This window comes from Naegleria gruberi (assembly GCF_000004985.1).
Source record: "Naegleria gruberi genomic scaffold NAEGRscaffold_1, whole genome shotgun sequence".
In the NCBI taxonomy this organism is placed as follows: Eukaryota; Heterolobosea; class Eutetramitea; order Acrasida; family Naegleriidae; genus Naegleria; species Naegleria gruberi.
Window position 1 is genome coordinate 1,488,477 of NW_003163326.1, and position 19,738 is coordinate 1,508,214.

The window sequence follows — 19,738 nt, forward strand, 5'->3', positions numbered from 1 at the left end:
AAAGACGAAAAGGAATTTAGAAATCTTCTCCTTTCAACATCCGAAATATATACAATTGATCAAATTTGGCCTCTTGACTGTCTATGATGCTGACGAAGAGGAAGAAAATAACAATTCGAGGACGATCTTGTTGGAATTGGAAAGAATTGGAGGAAGATACGGAAGTTGGTTTGTAGGAAATAATGTAATTTCAGATGGTAGGCCATATGTCTTTTCTCCTATGGATGTTACCTTCTTGTTAATTGGAATTTTGGAGGAAAAGGTAGACAAGTCGGATGAATCACACTTTGATAATATGAATGATATAATTCCTTCAATAATTTTGCGAGTATCTGCTGTTAGAGACATGATTACCAATGTTTGTGATATTATGGAAGGTTTGTTTCTTTGAATCAATTTATTAAATTTTCCAAGTTGGTGACGATTTATTTGTAAGATTGAGTGAGGAGAAAGTACTTGCTTGGATGATTGCCAAATCTAATGCTATTGTGGAACAAATAACTGAGAATGATAAATTGAGAAATGTAATTGTTTCTCCTCAAGGATTCAAGAGAACTCTTAAAAGCAAGGATGCATCTGATGATAAAAAGATTAGAATGGAATCAATTCGATTCCTCTCTGAATATCTAGATAGAAAATGGGTTGAGAAATTGGCCACTCACTTTGAGTAAGTTTTCATGTGGATTGGAATTATATTTAACATTGTAGAGTTATTGAAGAAGTATATCCAAGTAAAGGTGCTCTCTCTTCTACAACCTTTGCTAAATCACCAAAAGCACCTACAAATACAGCAGCTCTTGATTTCCTAGATGACTTGGAGGCTGTTGAAAAGAAGAGAAAGAGAAAAGAAGATGAGGAAAAGAGTAAGAAATCCAAAACACTGGATTCCAGAAGTGTAGCCAGTTTGAAGAAGGTCAATACCAAAGGTATGAAATCTTTGGATTCTTTTTTCAAAAAGAAATAAATTATTGATTCTCCTTCTTTTAACAATTTATTGAAGACCTTATTATTGAAAATCAATTCATAGTCACCATGGAAGAATCAGAAGTAAACGTAATGTAATGAGAAGAAAGTGGTTGCTGAAATTCACTTGATTGAACTATAAATTATTGAAGATAATATTTAACATAGTTTACCTATTTACTCGTTGTGTTGATCTATTCAATTAACTGCTAATCTGAAAGTTCAATAATTCAATTCTCTCTTCTCAAGGTTTCATTTTCCATTGATAAACAAACATTTTTGATTCATAATCATCCCAACCAATTATTTGATACTATTAATCTTGTCCTGAATATTACCCAAATCATGAACAGCATTCAGCATGACAACTCTATTAGATTTAAACATTGAAGCCTTTGTGGCATTCCATTCAGGTCCATACTGATGAGCATGAGATTTAATGTATCGTTGCATTTCATCCCTTTCCGCAAAATTATGATTCAATAAAAGTCTTTCATATTGTTGTTTCATTGAGAGAATTTGTTCTTCCTTGTACATTTCAATTCTTGTCATGTGACTGAAAAAAGAGTAGGAAAGATAAAAGTATGAAACGGAAATAAATCCATACCACAGAATAGTATGGATTTGTATTGGACTTTTACGAAATTTCAACCATCCGATTTCACTGTGATTATCTACAAAGAGTCTTTTGAAAGTTTCATCATTTCCCGATAATGTTTTTAGCAGGGTATCTCTTATTTTCATTTTTTTTTAATTTAATAATATTTGAATTGTTGATGGTTAAACATGTTTATCATTCATCAATTCGCAACAATCAGAATGTACTAGTGCACTCTCATCAATGAATTCTCCAAAGTTTTCTATTCTTCCCTCACTCCTAACAAAAACTTGTTTTTTAAATTTTTATTTATTTTTTTTCAATGTTGTTTAAAAAATGAAGCAAAGCAAACTCATCAAATGTTGCCAAGGTATTGTCGTGCCAGGCAAAACATCAACCCTCTCACTCTTAACGAATAATACAAATCCTATCACAGAGTCCGTGATAACTAATAATTTACAAAAGAGATACATCAAACAAAGAAAGTTTAAAAATGTTATGGAAAATCCATTTGATATGGTCGAAGAATTTAAACAAAAACAAAAGAATGTTCAATCTTTGATGGATGCTCCAGATTATACTGGTGTTACAGTACACGACAGTCTTGCACAACACAATCTCAAAAAGTATGAGGATGCTAAAGCTAAAGGAATTATTCCTGGTACGTTCCGTTTTTAAATTAATTTTTATTTATCTTTTGATGAATAATTTCCTTACTTTGTTGAACACAATGTTTTTCATCAATTTTAACAACTCGCTACACACTTGGGTTTTTTCATCATCATTCTTCTAATATTTAATAATAATAATAGGTGAGGAATTGTTACAAGAAGAACCACAACATGCCGCTTGGGTTAACTTTATGAAGGCTGCTAAACCAAAAGAAGGAGATTTTGTTATTGGTAAAAGTGTTCGTACAGGTGTCATTGCTCAAAAATTAGGTATGATCCCATTCTGGGATAGCTATCATGCTAGAGTTCCACTTACAGTCTTGCACATTCCAAAATGTCAAGTTGTTCAAGTTAAAACAAAGGAAAAGGATGGCTATACTGCTCTTCAATTGGGTGCTGGATCAATGAGTGCCAAGAAACTTACAAAGCCACTTTTGGGTCATTGTCAAAAGGCAGGTGTTGAACCAAAACATGTTTACACTGAAGCTAAGGTTACTGAAGATGCTATTTTACCAGTCGGATTTGAAATCACTGCTCGTCACTTTATTCCAGGTCAATTCATTGATATTTCTGGTCGTAGTAAGGGTAAGAGATTTGCTGGTCCAATGAAGAGGTGGGGATTTGCTGGTCAACCGGCAACTCACGGTGTTTCAGTCGTCCACAGATCTTTGGGTTCTACAGGTACAATGATTAATAAGGTTTTCAAGGGCAAGAAAATGGCTGGTAGAATGGGTCACGAACAAATCACACAATTGAACTATTATGTTTATATGGTTGACGTTGAAAATAACTGTATCTATGTTAAGGGTTCCGTCCCAGGACCAAACGGTGCTTATTTATATTTGAATGATGCTAGTAGAAAGGATTTACCTTGCATTCCTCCATTCCCATCATTTGTCGTTCCAGAAGGTGAAGATATTTCAACAATGGCTAGAGAACAATTATATTTGGAGGCTCCAGGTATCAAGCCTTACATTTGGGAAGCTATGGGTATTACTAAGGAAGAAGTTGCCAGAGCTGAACGAGAAGAATTACCAAAGGTTCTTACTTCATCTGATGTTGCTTCCATTCAAACTGCTGTTGCTTATGAAAAGGAAATGACAGAAAAGAGAGCTAAGAGAAAGGCCAAGAGAGATTTGTACGAAGATGAAGATGATGACGAATAATTCATTAAAAACGATAAAAAAATATTAAATTTTGGAATATTAAATGTTTAATTAACAAAAATTGTTACAATTTAATTTTGTAAAGTTCATTAAAATATTAAAAAAAATGACCACAACAAGAAGATTCACAGCTGATGACATGCTCAAATTCAACAATGTCAACCTTGATTACTACACTGAAACCTACAACATTCCCTTCTACTTTGAATATTTGGCAACATGGCCAGAATACTTTTACACTGTTGAAACACCACACGACGGAACTGTAATGGGATATGGTATGTTGTTAACAGTGTAATATGTGATCAATTTACATCTCTTATATTCTCTCTACTAATGGAAAACCATCTAAAATTTAATCATCATCACGATTAAATAATTTTCTTGAACAACAATTATTAATCAATGATTAATTATTATTAATCATTATTAATTATTTACTATAATTATTGACTAATAACAATTATTCATATGAACACAACAATGATGATATTAATTATTTGGATGATCATTATGGAAATTAATTTTCGGAATTAAAGTTATGGGAAAAGTGGAAGGTGATAAACCAAGAAAGAAATGGCACGGTCACGTAACAGCCTTAACTGTAGCACCAGAATTTCGTCGTTTGGGATTGGCAAGGAAAATGATGGATTTATTGGAGGAAATTACAGAAAAGATTCACAAAGCCTACTTTGTCGATTTATTTGTTCGTGTTTCCAATAAGATAGCTGTGGGAATGTATGAAAAACTTGGATACACAACCTATAGACGAGTGTTACAGTACTATTCAGGAAAACATGCAGAGGATGGATTTGATATGAGAAAGAGTACTGCACTAGATCCAGAGAAGAAGGCCATGATTCCACTAGGAAGGGACATTCATCCTGAAGAGTTGGATGCTACTCTATAAATATATTTGTTCTGATATTACATCTAGAGTAATTTGGATTTTTTATGAAATCATTTCTAATGTGTGTATGTGTAGGTTGGATTGTTTCATCTCTTTACCATTTATGTAGGTTTGGAGATACTCATTTGAAAAACAAAGATATCTTGTTTATGAATTTCTTCCTAATCTAGATGATATCTTTATCGAGTTCAAAATGAGTTCGATTATTCTTCAAGTTATGAAATAACAAATTAATGACCTATATCTACAGTAATTATGATTCAGTTGATACAACAAAAGTTCTTCAATGTACTTTGCAACCAAGACCGAATCAAAGCACTAAACAGAACATTTCGAACAGAGTTACCTTGTTCAATAGACAGTTGACATTTGACAGCTAATCAACAAGGCATAGCCTACGGTCAAATAATTCAAGGCCATCACATAAAAAAAATTCTCAAAAACAACAATAACAATGGCTGAATACAAGTTTGTCGTCTTAGGTTCAGGAGGTGTCGGTAAATCTGCCCTTACCATCCAATTCATTCAAGGAAACTTTGTTGAAAAGTACGATCCTACCATTGAAGATTCATACAGAAAGCAAATTGAAGTCGATGGAAAGGCTTGTATGTTGGATATTTTGGATACTGCCGGACAAGAAGGTTTGTTTTTCAAAATAGTTTAGTTTCTAATAGTATTATTATTATTTAATTTATTTTGTTATCCATTATCATATTTTTTGGATAATGATGATGATGATGAAACTAACATTATTTGTTAATTTCAACATTCAAAATCGGTTATTTTTACACTTTGATTTTTATTACACCAACAACAACAATAACAATAATTCGAATAATGATATGATGATAATAATATAATAACAATAGAATATTCTGCTATGAGAGATCAATATATGAGAACTGGACAAGCCTTCATTCTTGTCTACTCCATCACCGATCCTTCATCATTCGAAGACTTGTTGACCATTCATGAACAATTGTTGCGTTCAAAGGATGCCGATGAAGTTCCAATTGTTTTGGTTGGTAACAAGTGCGATTTGGAGGAGGAACGTGCCGTTTCAAAGGACGAAGGAAAGTCAATGGCTGAAAAGTTTGGTGACCACTGTAAATTCTTAGAAGCCTCTGCTAAGGAATCTATCAATGTTGAAGAAATTTTCATGAGTTTGGTCAGATTGGTCGACAAGTTTGAAAATGGTGGCGGTGATGATGAAGGTGAAGAAGAAGCTGAAACAAAGAAGGACACTAAGAAGGATACCAAGAAGAAGAAGAAGAAGATTACTCTCCCAAAGAATTGTATGCTCTTGTAAATTACTCTTCTTTTGAATCCTTTTGTAATTGTAGTACTATTTAAATAAATCATCATAATCCATTCATTCAAAACATTTCGAATTTATTGAAAAGAATTTCCAAGAAGTTTAAGTGAAAAGGCAATATGGTTAGTACTTGTATTGATAGGTAATTTGGCATTCAATGGCTTTAATTTCTTGCATGTATTCCTTTCTCATCTCAATATCACGCATTAACCAATCAATGATAAATCTCAATAGTTTTTTACCATCACACCTCAATCCATACTTGATTTTTGTTGCGGCTTTAAGGAAGGTGATTAATGTAGTTGGAGAAAAGTTCAGTAATTCTTCTTGATTCGTCGAGAGAATTGCCTCAAAGTTCTTACTCATTTCCAATACACATGTTTGCAACATTCTATCAATGAATGAATCTTGAACATTTAATGAGAGAATCAATTTGAAAACAGTAAAACAATTTGATGGCTTGATGTTGGTTTCAATATCGATCTGAATTGATTCAATCAATCCACCCTTAACCATATACTGTAGAATGATGATTATAATTTGATAGAAAATTGAAATAATTATTCAATACTCGTCTTCTTACCTTTTGAGAAATTAAAAGCAAATTAATTGCTTGTTCTGTAGTAAATGAAATCTCACCCGAGTAGAAGAATTCAATTAATTGGAGTAGTGCTTCTTCTTCAATCAAATCATTAACAATCCATTCATCATTCTGTACAAAAGATGTAGACTCCTCAATTATTGTATTTTCAGCAAGATTACTGGTAACCTCAACAAATTCCTCATCTCTTTCCACCTCCTCTTCAATAGGATTGAATAACCGATCAAAGAATTCCGAATGAACAGAGAGTATACCCTTCCATACGAAAATCTTCCTTTTCAAATTTACGAACACAATAGTAAAATCCGAATAATTTGGATTATTATACAAGTGCTTAAATCTTGATCTGTGATCCTCCTTAAATACAACCATGATGATTCCTATTAACTATATATCGACTACAATTGTTTGATATTTTCTTTAATAATGTGCTGTTATAACACGAGACAAAACAACTCCAATCGCTCTCTCCTAATATTATTTAATAAGAATTGAAAGGTTGAGAGATAAAGATGATGATTGTGTCTTTCAATATTTACAGCGAATTATTAAGGGATGCCGACAAGGGGTTTTTTATTTTTATAATGATGATTTATGATAATTATCGCGCTGATTATCTGAGCATAATTTGGTGTTTCTTAATTGTGTTGAGCAATATATTCAATATTTATTAATACTATTATTAATTAACGTATGGACAATTGCAAGTGAGAGTATTCGATTCAGAGACGAAAGGTTGACATCCAGAACAAACCCAAACAGAAGAAGTTGAATAGTATTCTGATCCAGATGTTGGCAAAGAAACTTGGATACATTGTCCCTTACCACTTGCAGATCTCAAAAAAGTAGTACTGAGATCTGGGAAGGCACAATTAGTTACAGAAATGGAATTGCAAGTTCCCTTAATGAAATCAAAATAGAAGGAACCATCTTCTTGTCTGTGAATGTAAGGCTTGAATGCATAGTTCTTCATTTGTGGTTGATTGAACATTTTGATAAATTCTGTGGCAAATCCACTACTTGCACCAGACAATTCAATCTTTTCACCCAATTGACCAATTTTACCATTTCTAGCGTAATGATAAACATAGAATGGAAGTGTTTGAGCTTGCTCTGATTGAATGTGAGAATATAACGAAGAACGAATGTTCAAAATCTCTTTAACCTTTGCGTCCAAGTATTCTTGGTAAACTTTCTTCATATTTTCTTGCTTTGGACCATTTGGGAAAGCTCTCCAAATTGGAACTGATAAGAATTTAACAGGAACTGGGTTGAGACTGAATGTGTTAACTCTCTGCTTGATATCACTCAATTCTGGATTACCTCCAACAATGTCCAATTGTGAAACTTTGTGATATCTAATGTAGCCACTTGGAAGAGTGTTTGGAGCATCACCGGCTGCCATTTGCAATTCCAAATCCAAATAATTCTTCATATTAGCATCATTGAAACAAGATCTAACTGAAACAGTCAAATCAACAACTCCACCATACTCAACTTGATAAAGAATTGAATCTCCAAATGATGAAATAACTAAATTATATAAATCTCTATCCAATGTTGATGGTAAAATATCTAAAATTCTTTGAAAATCTTCAGTGACTTCAACTTTATCAACTGAAACAGCATGTGTAACATATTGTTGTTGAGCATCCATGACCATCATGTTTCCCTTAAAGTAGTTTGTGAAAATTTCGGCAGCTCCAGAATTATGACTATACAATCCATTATAAATAGGAACACCATCACCTGGATACACATAATCAAAGAATCTCTCGGCACTATCCATCACATTCAGGAATTTAGTGACTGTTTGTGTGACCTTCTTTGCTTGAGGTGATTTAACAATTTGAGGTTTAATAGTGTGATCTATTCTGCTGTATCCAACTCCAGCCACAATTGGCAGATCCTCCATTACATTTCTAGAGAGTGGATTGACCCTCACTCCATTACATTTCAATCCCTTCATTCCAATCATACATTTGGCTTCCATCTTTGAGATTTGTGTTTTTAATTGAACCTTTGGATCCACAAGAGCCCTCAATCGAGGAGTCTGATTGGAGTAAACAATTAAATTCAACACAACAATGATGAATGAAAACATAATTCCACTCTTCATAACCTTGTTGTTGCATGTTGTATACATGTTTATATTTTTATGATAATTATTAGATTCATCATGCTTTTGAAAAATCAGCAATAATTAAAAACTAATTAATGCTGCTGCTGGCTTGATGTTGTTGATGTTGAGGTATTTTCTATTTGTGATGATGAGACCACTACTGCAATGTTGTTATTGTTCGTCGAGTATTTGGCGAGAGAGGTTTTGGTTGTGTGGTATTTTCAAATTTCCAAAAACAAACTAACTGTAATCAAGTGCTAAATTTGTGCTTGCCTTACACAATTAAGACAGTGAGGGAGATTGCGAAGATTCAAATTACAACTAGTTTAAAGTTTACAAAATATGAAATAGTTGACGAAATTGAAAATGTCTTAACCATTTTCTTTACTCTTATTGGTAACTTAAAATATGGAGGTTAGGAAAATTCTCTTGATGAATCACTAGCTTGCGTTTAAATTATGTTAATTAATAATACTTTATTTCAACAGAAACCTAACCAAACCATTGACGAAAGGTCAATCCAATGTGTTTCCACACGTCAATTAAATTTCTGTGTATTCTACAGTCTCAGCATTTTCCTCTTGATTGTTCAATTCATTCTCATCGACTATTTCCTTTTGCAACTCTAAATCTCTCTTATGCCATTCTCTCCACTTTATAGTATCAATTACTTGTATCTTTCCACTCTTTGGTTTTGCAATTTTGAAACATTGACACAGGGCCAAAGCTGCAAACCAATTGAAAATTTCAAATAATTTCAACCAGAGAGGATCTTCCACTCTCACTCCACTGTTTGGATCGTAATCCTCATAACATTTAATAGATGTTAGAGCACCAACAACAAGAAGTAAACATCCAACAATGGCAGAGTTTACAATAACAACTACTTGAAGAAGTGATAATTGATAACTCAATGCTGCCACTTCATCCTTGGTAGCATAACTCTACATTCAAATAACAAAATTAAAATACATGTAACATGTTCAACAACTTACAGTTGAATTTGTGATGGTAGAATTGGAAATTGTCGAGTTTGTTTGTCCATTCACTTGAATCACAGCAACACTCAACAATATCAACAAACAAATGAAACCCTTTAAGGATTGCGACATTTTTTTCATAATATTTCTGAAACACTGCTTTCCATTGAGTGATGCAGGTGTGATACTCCTTATAATTGTGTTGCGTAGTGGCTAGATTGTGGTCAGTTTGTTAATTGGTTCACTCAAATATTATGAGTAGAAACGAATCAAAACAATGAAAAGAACTTTCGTACAATTCTTAATAATCAAAAATCCCAATTAAATTTAATGATGCTGAGCTGCCCCTGCGAAAAATTCGCTTCATACAAACCCATGAACATTTAAGGTTGAAAGCTCGGTCAAGATTCTTTACCACCAAAACAGAATCTCAACCAAATCGATTTGCATTTTTATTTTTAATTTTATTTTTAAATATTCATTCTTCCTTCCGACCTACTAGTTGGAACATGGCTAAAACCAATTAGACCATGTTGCCTAATAACTCTAAATTATCGTATTCATCATCGCCTTCAATGAACATCGTCATCAGACGCTGCGTCTTTTTGTTAGTTGTGTGTTCTTGTTGCTTCCACAAGGAAATGTGATAACAACGATAAGATTCATTGAAAAAGCCCAAAAAGCAACAGACATAACAGAAACACACAATTAAAAAAAAATGGCAGATGATGCACATATCGAATTGATAGATGCGACTGCCCCAGCCGCAAATACTGGAGCCTCCAGCTCAAACAATAATACAACAACGAATAATACATTTGCAGAGGCTGTAAGAAAATCCTTGGATTATATTCAACATGCTACTACAAATAGGCCAAGTACTGACAGGAAAGCACCATCTACAGAAGTAGGTGCCATCTTTGAAGAAGTCCGTCAAAGTATTGACTTGGTCAGAAGTATGCAAGAACAGGAACAAAAAACTGGTAAGAAGGGAAAGAAGAACAAGGTTTTGGAGAAGGCCAAGAAAAAGGCTATTGATATTACCGAACACGAGATGCCAGTAGAGAAATTGTTGGACTTATATGGCTCTAATTTTGCTTCTGACCCGGAAGCTTCCCAAGGTTTGAGTGAAAAGGTTGCTCAAGAACGTTTAGCTGTCAATGGTCCTAACAAATTGAAACCACCTAAGAAGAAGCCATTTATTTTCAAGGTTATTGAACAATTTACAAGTTTATTCTCTTTGTTGATGATTTTTGCCGGATTCTTATGTATTTTGGATCCTATTATTGAACAAAGTGTAGACTCAATTCCTAATGTCTTTTTGGGTGTCATTTTGTGGGCTGTCGTCGTTTTGAATGCCGCCATTTCATTGGTACAAGAAAGAGGAAGTGAAAAAGTATTGGAAGGTTTTATGTCTATGCAAAAGAGTTCAGTTTTAGTTGTAAGAGATGGTGTTTTAAGAAAAGTTGATGCGGATACACTCGTTTTGGGTGATATTGTTAAAATTGAAGCTGGTGACATTGTTCCAGCCGATTTGAGACTTTTACATACAAGTGGTTTGAAGGTAGATAACAGTTCTTTGACTGGTGAAGCTGATCCTCAAAGCAGAACATCCGAATCTAGTTCTTCAAATCCATTGGAAACAGCCAACTTGGCTTTCTTTGGTACAACTGTTCTTGACGGAAGTGGATACGGAATTGTAATTAGATGTGGTAACGTTACAGTCATTGGTCAAATTGCTCTCCTTGCTGGTACTGCTCCTACTTTGAAGACTCCATTGAGAAGAGAAATTGATAACTTTGTTAGAAGTATTGGTATTATTGCCTTGACCAGTTCTGTTATCTTGTTTTGTATTGCTTTGGGTCTCGGACTCAGTTGGTATCAAGCTTTCCTTTTTGCTATTGGTGTAGTTACTGCAAATATTCCAGAAGGTTTAATTGCCGTCGTTACTGTTTGCTTGACTGTTTCTGCTAAGAGATTGATGGCTGTTAATGTCCTTGTTAAAAAATTAGAACACGTCGAAACTTTGGGTAGTACATCTGTAATTTGCTCAGATAAGACAGGTACTTTAACTCAAAACAGAATGACTGTTGTTGAAACTTGGATTGACGGTAATGTTAATGCTATTGCTTATGAAAGAATGATGAAAGCAAAACCAGAAAAGCCTGCAAGTGAACTCCCAGATATGAGTCAAATTTCTGAAGAAGCTTTGACAGGTTATCAAACTCTTATCAGAGCATGTGCATTGTGCAGTGCTACTACCTTTGTTCAATCTGAAACCAATCTTGCCAAGCCAATTCTTGACAGAGAATGTATTGGTGATGCTTCTGAAACAGCCCTTATTAAGTTTGTTGAAACTAGAAATGATACAGCTACTCTTCTAGGTATTAGAGGAGCACACACCAGTCTCTACACTATTCCATTCAATTCCAAGAATAAGTGGATGTTGGAAGTTCGTGAAAAACCAGGTTTGGATAAGGCTATTCTTTTTATGAAGGGTGCCCCAGAAAGAATTATCAGTAGATGTACATCAATCTTAATTGGTGGTAAGGTCTTCCCATTGGATGAAATGTGGAAGAATAACTTCCAACAAGCTTATGACTTCTTTGCTATGAAAGGTGAACGTGTCTTGGGTTTTGCTCAATTGATGATTGATAAGGAATGTGTAAAGAAACAATTAGAAGCAGAAGAATCAGGTGGTACATCTGACGGTTTGTTGATTCCGACTGAAGGTTTGACATTTGTTGGCATGTGTGCTTTGACTGATCCTCCAAAGGTTGGTGTTCCAGAAGCTATTGCTAAATGTAAACATGCTGGTATTCAAGTTGTCATGGTTACAGGTGATCACCCTGCTACTGCTAAGGCTATTGCTAAACAAGTTGGTATTCTTAATGACGACTGTATGACTAGAGAAGATCTTGCCATGGATGAAGGATGTTCCGCAGAATCCATTCCATTTAGTAGACCAGAAGTTGATGCTGTTGTTTTGCATGGTGAAGAAATTGACAAACTCTCTTCTAAGGAATGGAGAGCAATTTTGAAGAAGAAACAAATTGTATTTTCCAGAACTTCTCCTCAACAAAAATTGTTAATTGTCAGCAAATTCCAAGAAATGGGTCACTGTGTTGCTGTTACTGGTGATGGTACTAACGACTCTCCTGCTTTGAGAAAGGCTGATATTGGTGTTGCTATGAATATTTCTGGTTCTGCTGTTTCTAAGGATGCAGCTGCTATTATTTTGATGGATGATAACTTTGCTTCAATTGTTAACGGTGTTGAAGAAGGTAGATTGATTTTCGATAACTTGAAGAAGTCTATTGCTTATACTTTGACTCACGCCATTCCAGAAGTTAGTAGTTTCTTGGTTTATGCTATTTTTGGTATTCCACTCCCATTGACTGGTGTTCAAGTCTTGATGATTGACTTGGGTACTGAATTGATGAATGCTATTTCTCTTGCTTATGAACCTGCTGAAAGTGATATTATGTCTGTTCCTCCAAGAAGTAAGACAGAGAGACTTGTCGGTTTCCAACTTTTCTCTTATTCATATCTCCAAGTTGGTGTAATTGAGGCTCTTGGTTGTTATTGTTGTTATTTCCTTGCTCTTGCTTTCTATGGTGTTCCACCATCATATTGTTGGAATGCTTCTAGATCAAACTACTTTACAGCCACTGCTCCAGACTTGCACATTATTGAAACAGGTCTCAAGATTTCTGCTAAACATCAAGTAGATATTTTGTGTACTGCTCAAACAGCTTATTTCCTTTGTATTGTCATTTGCCAATGGGCTACCTTAATGTCAACAAGAACAAGAAGAACATCTGTATTCTTTAAGGGATTCTCTGCAAACTTGTGGATTTATGCAGGTGTTGTTTTTGCTGTACTTTTGACTTGTTTCTTCTTATACGTTCCTTTCATTTCAGATTTCATTTTCCAAATTAGACCTGTCAGTATTGACTTTTGGTTGTGGCCAGTTCCTTGGGCTTTTGGTGTTTTGTTCTATGACGAACTTAGAAAATTATTATTGAGAAAGTTGAAGATTTCTGCCATTGCCTGGTAAACTAAAATAAAACCTAAATTATTCTAAAATCAGATTAATCTGAATATCTAGCTTTCCAAGTTTCTGATTTAACAGAATAGACGAACATTGAGAGATACACAACTACCTATTGTAGACGGGTTTTTCCTTACAACCGTAAATTAATTTCGCCTCTATTGTCTGTTGAGACTCTTTCCATAACCTCAGTCTCAAAAGAAACCAAAATGCAATTTTCAAAAGTTTCAAAAAAAATACAATTAAACATAATGATGCAACAACAGTCAACAACAACATCACAAGAGACCATAACAACACCAACAACTTCCGATGCATTGTCACGAGATGAAATCGAATATAAACAGAAGGAAAAACAGCAACAATTCGATGAAGAAAAATCATTGACATCTCCGACATCTTTTACTACCACTACTTCTCAACAACAACAACAGAAGCAAACTTTGGACAATAAACAACAAGAAATTAATGAAAGTAATAAGACATTGAATAGTAAAGAATTATCTGGTCCTAATAAATCAAATAAATCGGAGAGTTTGGAGCATCCCATGTCTATCAAGGAATTTCTCAAGATTACAATTCTTCCTCGATGGTATTCAGTGCCCAACAAGGTGAGTGAAGCAAGAGATATGTTGGCAACAGTAAGTTTCACTCAGATGATGGAATTTTTAACTTTATAATAACAGGAAAGAACCATGTTGAGTTGGTATAGAACTGCATTTTCAATTTTGGGTGTTGGAATTGCTGTTTCGAGGAGTAAGTTTCTATATATAAGAGTGTTTATATTGATTTATTGATATATGATAGTGAAAAAATCTGATGGTTCTGTAATTCCAAAGGTTGTTGGAGCAATTTCATGTTCACTAGCTATGATTTTAATCATGTATGCTCATTTGAGATATTATGCAGTTATGAAATCTCTATTCGAATGTAAGTTGAAAGAGTTTTGTGTCTATATTAACTCGACAATAGATCACTTTTCTGCTGATACATTATCTCCTCCTTTCATTCTCCTTATTGGCTTGCTAATTTGTGTCATTGCTGTTCTTTTATTCTTTGTGTAAATAACCCCCTAAACTTAATTTTGATATAATAAATTAATTTATTTAAACTCGAATTTCAGTATTATATTTACATTCTAATCAATTGGTTGTTGCTCATTTAAATTCATTCAATTAACAAAGACAAGTGCCAAAGCAAGAATACACACAACCATTCCAAATAAAAACATGAAAGGAGGTGCAAATAAATCGGCCACATACATGCCACCAATCAATCGTCTTGTTGCGTATTGGAATCGAATGAAAGAGTAAATGAAAATCAATAAACCCAAAATTACAAAAATTGTTCCAATAGAAACCATTAGAATTTTAACTTCTGCAGTATCAGACGAAGATGTTAACACTAAAAAATCAGTACATGCATTCTCTTGAAAACTTACATTTGGAAACTGCAATACCAATTGCCACAATTGACAATGCAGTTCTAACCCAAGCTAATTGAGTTCTCTCCACAGCCAACAAATCTCTTGCTTCTGATTGTTTGTTTGGATGAAAGGTCCACCTAGGAATGAAACCCATTAAATAATCAAGAGAATATCTCTTATTGGATGATTGTCCTGTTATTGTAGATTCATCTTTATGATGTTGTTCCTTTTCCTCAGCTGAGGGTGACATTATAACGTCCTTCTTCTTATCAACATTAATATCTTTTAATTCAATTTCCATTAGCAAATCATCATCGGATTTTACCTCATCCGAAAGGTTATTACCACTTGTATGCATCATGACAGATCCTCCACATTGTAATTCTTCTTCTTGTGTTTCATCTAGTAATTGCAAGGATGCACCAGCGAGCTTTGATTTTGAAAAATTCATTCCTGATGATGGTGGTGGTAGTGAGGAGAAAGGTTGTAATTTTTTGTTTTCTTCTTGATTGATAATTGTCGTTATTGTATTGTCCATTTGTGTTTCATCCGATTTGGGAGTGGTTATGGTAATATCGATTATTGGCAATGATGATAATGAAGTATTGGATGCATGTTCTTCTGTTGATGATGGTAGTGATTGAGCGGCATTTTGCTTTGAATCTTCATCTTGTTGATGATGATTTATATTTGATAAGGAAGAGCTTAATTGCTCACTCCTCTCCACACTTCCTCCAAAACTCACAGACCTCTGCAAAATGGTATCAAGTCGGGGTGATGTTGTTATTGTTATTGTCGTTTGCGACATTTTTTCATCAAAAGTTACTGACTTCTGTGATTCTCAATAACAATTTCCCTTATTTTCTTCTGGCCATTATTATTGCGCCATTTTATTTGTCGGCTAAATTCAGAGCCTAAAATTTCATAATTCATATGAAATTTTGTTATGAAAACTCTAGAATAAATAAACAAGATGTTTGCTGAATGTTATTGAGGACTTTTTATATGAATTTTGTTGTTTTGGTTGTGTGTGACTAATTCATGCTCCTTAAAACCTTTTCAAAATATTAGATTGTTCTCTTGTATCTTCTTTGAAATCTCGATAACTAGATTAGGTTGTATTTTTTTTAAAATTTTACTGAAAAACCATTATTTCAAATTCATTTTTCAATACAAGACCTTATTAAAATCTGTCGAAGTTGAATTAGTAATTTCTTGTTGTGCTTGTTTAATTTTTTAAACTTAATATTCAATTTCTTTGTTGTGTTTGTTTAATTTTTTGTTTATTTATTTAGTTATGTTTGTTTATTTTTTTGTGGATGTTAAATTGTTTGTTGATTTTTTATGTTTTTAATTACAATAGAAAGTTGTAAAATGTAGTTTCAAATTTAAAAATTCATTTACATTATCTGATTTTAAATTCTTCTCTTCAAATCTATCAAGAGGGCGGTTAGATCAGTCTTATTTTGGCTAGAAAGATGAAGAGGTGAAAGAATTTGTTGTTTATTGTGAGCGTAAGATGATAACTTTTCAACATACTAATAATTCTTTTGTGAAGATTTTACATCTTCAATCTTCTCCTCTAATAATTGAAAATATGCCACTAATTGAAGCAGCATACAAAATGGTAAACTTAGAATCAAATTTCGTAAACACGGATAAATGAAAATGATTAAGGCAACTACAAAATTATCAATAAAATATTCACTCTAGAAAGCGGATTCAAAGAGAAATTAAAATGCTGTCTCTTTTTATATGTCGTTGTTAGGGGCGAAATATTTGTAGTGGTTTTAATAATAAATAACAAATCATATTTAAAAGAATTAATTTGATTTTCTTGATGAAATAAAATGTGATAGGTTTGATGTTCCATTTTTTTTAGATTCTTTTTATTCAAAAACTAAACCTCTAAAGTAATATATCCCAACCCCTTTTTGGATATTGGTGAATAAATTTATTGTAATTGAGTTGATAAGCTAATAAATATTCGTAAAGTGATTTGACTGGGATAGATATTGGATATTAATATACTCTTTGAGAATGCAGATAGTGGTATTTCTTGGATATTGGAATTGGTTGTCATTTAGTTTGGTACTGAAAGACATTTTCATCACACTCTTTGAGAATTGGTGAATAAAGTTTCTTCCTTTACAACGAAACTCTTAAGTACAATAAACATGGGTTTTCCAATTTAAAATCAATCAACATTATCAAGAGGTAACAAATAATGAAATCTTGTATTTAACGGTTCTAACATTTTCCCTTAAAGTATCCAAAATAGACCCCAATGCCTTCTTCTTTCATTGTTAAAATTTCAGTTTCCATTTGTCCATTTCATTTTCCCACTAATTTTGTTACAATAAAAAATGCCTGCTATTGAAATCCACATAACACTGGCGAAAGGTAAATCTGGTAAGACAAGAATTAAAGCCTTCGCTGATGGTTATTCCGTAACCGGATATATTAAACGTGTTTCTCACGATGTTTGTGTTGTGAGAATGGAAGCAGGAAGAAAGGAAAGGATTATTGCTTGCCTTGCAGCAATTGCACAAGAATTAATGGATGACTCAAATTTTGAATTAATATTTAGTTCTATTAAGCCGTTGTTGGGCAGAAGAGAATACAATAAATTTTCCATAATTACGGACCAACAATGGAAGAAGAATTGCCAACTTGCTGTTTCGTCCGATGAAACTTCTATTCCCCAAACCACAGTTAATAAGGAGGTTGTGTTTCAAAAAACAAACGTTAAGAACATGTTGGAGCAAATTATGGCAGAGATGTCTGAGAGTGACGTATCCGAGAGTGATCCAAACATAGCAAATCAACCCACTCCATCAAGACTAAAGTATTCCCTATTCGAAAACTCTACAAAGTACGTGGTAGAAGTGTCTGCTCCCTTTATACCTATTGAGAGCATTCATGTAGAATACACACTTGGAAAACTCAGCATACAGACACAGACAATAGTTAACTCCTATCACAATGGTATGAGACCTATTCAAGAAGGCTTCAAATATGGTGGATACACTCACACTGAAATAATTCTCCCTCCTTCCGCTGGTGGATTAGATTTTGATAACATTTTTCTTGATAAGGGTATTCTAATTGTGACTGTCCTTAAAAAAAAGGTGATAAAAGAGATTCCAATAATAAAGCCACAAGATATGAAAGTTCATCAATAAATGAAAGAATAGTATTATCTTTAATTTTGAATGGCATTAATGTGACTCATGTCTACATCAACCGCCATTGCTGTGCCAATTAAAGTACTCTTCAAATTGAGAGGATTGGCGTTAATAATATCCATACCAACCTTTCTAGCAAATCCAGCAAGACCCAAACCTTTGAGCAATTCAACATGATTTTCAGCTTCAAAAACTCCCTTAATTGCATCTAAACCATCCAAATACATTTCATTTCTAGAGTATTGAACCTTTTCATATTCACTCTTCAAAACAGAATAATCACCAACAGCAGATCCAGATCTAACACTCTTTTGAATTGCCTTAACAAGTTGAATAACATCAACAAATCCCATGTTAACACCTTGTCCAGCCATAGGATGGCAACAATGAGCAGCATCACCAACCAAAGCAATACCAGGTTGAACATATTCACGACAGTGAAGTCTTTGGAGTGGGAAGCTACCAGCTGGGAAATAATTTACAGTTTCTGATTTTTCAGTGAGTATACTTGGAACAATCTTTAACTTTCCAAATATTGTGTTCATTTCTTCCAAAACTTGTGATTGTTTTCCAGATTTATAGGTCGACTCCAAGTTTATAGCCTTTGATGGTTCAGTAGACCAAATAATATTTCTAACATTTGATTGTTTGGTTGGAAGCATGGCAATAGGTCCATCACCTTGGAATTGTTGGTAGCAAAACATGTTCTTACCAGTGCAGGGCACACTATCTGTATCCACAAAAACATTAGTTACAAATGCTCTTTGCTTATACTTCGAAGAATAGAATGGGAAGTTACAGAATTGTCTCACAAATGAGGCAGCGCCATCAGCTGCAATCAATAAATCACAAGTAATTTCTTCTGTCTTTTTCTCATTTCCTACAATTGTTTGAAGAAGAAGCTTTTTAACATTTTGATCATTTCCTATGGATTTCAATTCTGATCCATCATAAAGTGATACGTTATCTTGTTTTTTAAGTACTTCCGATAAATTTAAAACAATATCATTATTATCAACAATAGCTCCGATGGTTCCATCCTTACTGATTTCATCATTTAATCCAACTCCTCTATTGATCAAAGTTTCATTAACATTTTTAGCAGTATTAATTAATTGACCTCCAATTGTTGATAATGAACGAGCCAACATAGATGAACCTAAACTATCAAATGGGCCTTTAAATTCATTCTCATTAGGATCCAAATTTAAAAAGTTTCCATCCTGATCCCAAACTTTCATTCCGTAATATTTAGCCATTGGTATCGGATTTGAATTATCTTGAATCTTTTCAAGAAGTCTAATTGATGTTCCGGTCAAGGCACTTGTTCTAATTCCAATAGAACCAGCACCCGATCCAAAGAAATTATTATTTGTTTGTATAGCAGGATTAATCATGGCAATCTTTAAACCGTTGGTATATTTAGCCTTTGCAAGAGCACTGGCCAAAGCATTACCAATCATACCTCCACCAACAATGCAAACATTAAAATGTTGTCGAGTCATTTTTTTTCTTCTTTTTTTGTGGTGATCGGAGTTCGATTTTATTAAATTGATTAAATTGATTAAGAAAAGAAAATACACAATTGAAACTATTACAACAGCTTTTGTAAGTGTGAAAAGTCAAAGCTTGTGCTCTTATTTTTCAGTTTATTGAGCTTTCTTAGGACCTCACTCAGATCAAAAAATCTATTTTGCCGAATTGCATTGATTTTCAAAACAGTGTTCAGGCCACAAGTTCTAAC

General features: G+C 33.6%; 10 protein-coding genes across 10 annotated transcripts; 6 read left to right on the forward strand and 4 right to left on the reverse strand.

The window, feature by feature from the left end:
* Window positions 1–220: 220 nt before the first annotated feature.
* On the forward strand, window positions 221–964 carry NAEGRDRAFT_61677 (uncharacterized protein; the record flags this gene model as incomplete). Its single annotated transcript, XM_002683286.1, has 3 exons — window positions 221–377; window positions 415–667; window positions 709–964. The coding sequence occupies 3 exons, from the start codon at window positions 221–223 to the stop codon at window positions 962–964; spliced, it is 666 nt and encodes a 221-aa protein (XP_002683332.1).
* Window positions 965–1,897: 933 nt separating this feature from the next.
* Window positions 1,898–3,451, forward strand: NAEGRDRAFT_77850 (50S ribosomal protein L3; the record flags this gene model as incomplete). The annotated part of the gene is made up of 2 exons (XM_002683287.1): window positions 1,898–2,222; window positions 2,374–3,451. The coding sequence occupies 2 exons, from the start codon at window positions 1,898–1,900 to the stop codon at window positions 3,396–3,398; spliced, it is 1,350 nt and encodes a 449-aa protein (XP_002683333.1). The 3' UTR covers window positions 3,399–3,451.
* Window positions 3,452–3,504: 53 nt separating this feature from the next.
* Window positions 3,505–4,326, forward strand: NAEGRDRAFT_82883 (N-acetyltransferase 5; the record flags this gene model as incomplete). Its single annotated transcript, XM_002683288.1, has 2 exons — window positions 3,505–3,676; window positions 3,938–4,326. 2 exons carry the CDS (start codon window positions 3,505–3,507, stop codon window positions 4,306–4,308), a joined length of 543 nt encoding a protein of 180 aa, XP_002683334.1. The 3' UTR covers window positions 4,309–4,326.
* Window positions 4,327–4,738: 412 nt separating this feature from the next.
* Window positions 4,739–5,690, forward strand: NAEGRDRAFT_55569 (ras family small GTPase (RAP-1)). Its single transcript, XM_002683289.1, has 2 exons — window positions 4,739–4,949; window positions 5,178–5,690. The coding sequence occupies exons 1-2, from the start codon at window positions 4,763–4,765 to the stop codon at window positions 5,615–5,617; spliced, it is 627 nt and encodes a 208-aa protein (XP_002683335.1). The 5' UTR covers window positions 4,739–4,762; the 3' UTR covers window positions 5,618–5,690.
* A 37-nt stretch (window positions 5,691–5,727) lies between these two features.
* Window positions 5,728–8,370, reverse strand: NAEGRDRAFT_56571 (membrane-attack complex/perforin domain-containing protein; the record flags this gene model as incomplete). Its single annotated transcript, XM_002683583.1, has 3 exons — window positions 5,728–6,142; window positions 6,207–6,424; window positions 7,050–8,370. The coding sequence occupies 3 exons, from the start codon at window positions 8,368–8,370 to the stop codon at window positions 5,747–5,749; spliced, it is 1,935 nt and encodes a 644-aa protein (XP_002683629.1). The 3' UTR covers window positions 5,728–5,746.
* A 518-nt stretch (window positions 8,371–8,888) lies between these two features.
* NAEGRDRAFT_61683 (uncharacterized protein) lies at window positions 8,889–9,458 on the reverse strand (the record flags this gene model as incomplete). The annotated part of the gene is made up of 2 exons (XM_002683584.1): window positions 8,889–9,290; window positions 9,342–9,458. 2 exons carry the CDS (start codon window positions 9,456–9,458, stop codon window positions 8,889–8,891), a joined length of 519 nt encoding a protein of 172 aa, XP_002683630.1.
* An 850-nt stretch (window positions 9,459–10,308) lies between these two features.
* Window positions 10,309–13,359, forward strand: NAEGRDRAFT_258 (uncharacterized protein; the record flags this gene model as incomplete). Its single annotated transcript, XM_002683290.1, has 1 exon — window positions 10,309–13,359. A coding segment is annotated over one exon (3,051 nt), but the record flags the coding sequence as incomplete, so codon positions are not given.
* Window positions 13,360–13,631: 272 nt separating this feature from the next.
* NAEGRDRAFT_61685 (uncharacterized protein) lies at window positions 13,632–14,444 on the forward strand (the record flags this gene model as incomplete). The annotated part of the gene is made up of 4 exons (XM_002683291.1): window positions 13,632–14,021; window positions 14,067–14,136; window positions 14,188–14,310; window positions 14,353–14,444. 4 exons carry the CDS (start codon window positions 13,632–13,634, stop codon window positions 14,442–14,444), a joined length of 675 nt encoding a protein of 224 aa, XP_002683337.1.
* A 107-nt stretch (window positions 14,445–14,551) lies between these two features.
* On the reverse strand, window positions 14,552–15,614 carry NAEGRDRAFT_61686 (uncharacterized protein; the record flags this gene model as incomplete). Its single annotated transcript, XM_002683585.1, has 2 exons — window positions 14,552–14,784; window positions 14,822–15,614. 2 exons carry the CDS (start codon window positions 15,612–15,614, stop codon window positions 14,552–14,554), a joined length of 1,026 nt encoding a protein of 341 aa, XP_002683631.1.
* Window positions 15,615–17,992: 2,378 nt separating this feature from the next.
* Window positions 17,993–19,499, reverse strand: NAEGRDRAFT_77855 (ubiquinone biosynthesis hydroxylase; the record flags this gene model as incomplete). Its single annotated transcript, XM_002683586.1, has 1 exon — window positions 17,993–19,499. One exon carries the CDS (start codon window positions 19,497–19,499, stop codon window positions 18,012–18,014), a length of 1,488 nt encoding a protein of 495 aa, XP_002683632.1. The 3' UTR covers window positions 17,993–18,011.
* Between the last annotated feature and the right edge of the window lie 239 nt (window positions 19,500–19,738).

Excerpts from the sequence above, each read along its gene's own strand:
- NAEGRDRAFT_55569 (XM_002683289.1), top strand. The coding sequence starts at position 4,763 with ATGGCTGAATACAAGTTTGTCGTCTTAGGTTCAGGAGGTGTCGGTAAA. Across the intron at positions 4,950-5,177 it reads GGATACTGCCGGACAAGAAG|AATATTCTGCTATGAGAGAT; the intron begins GTTTGTTTTTCA and ends TAATAACAATAG.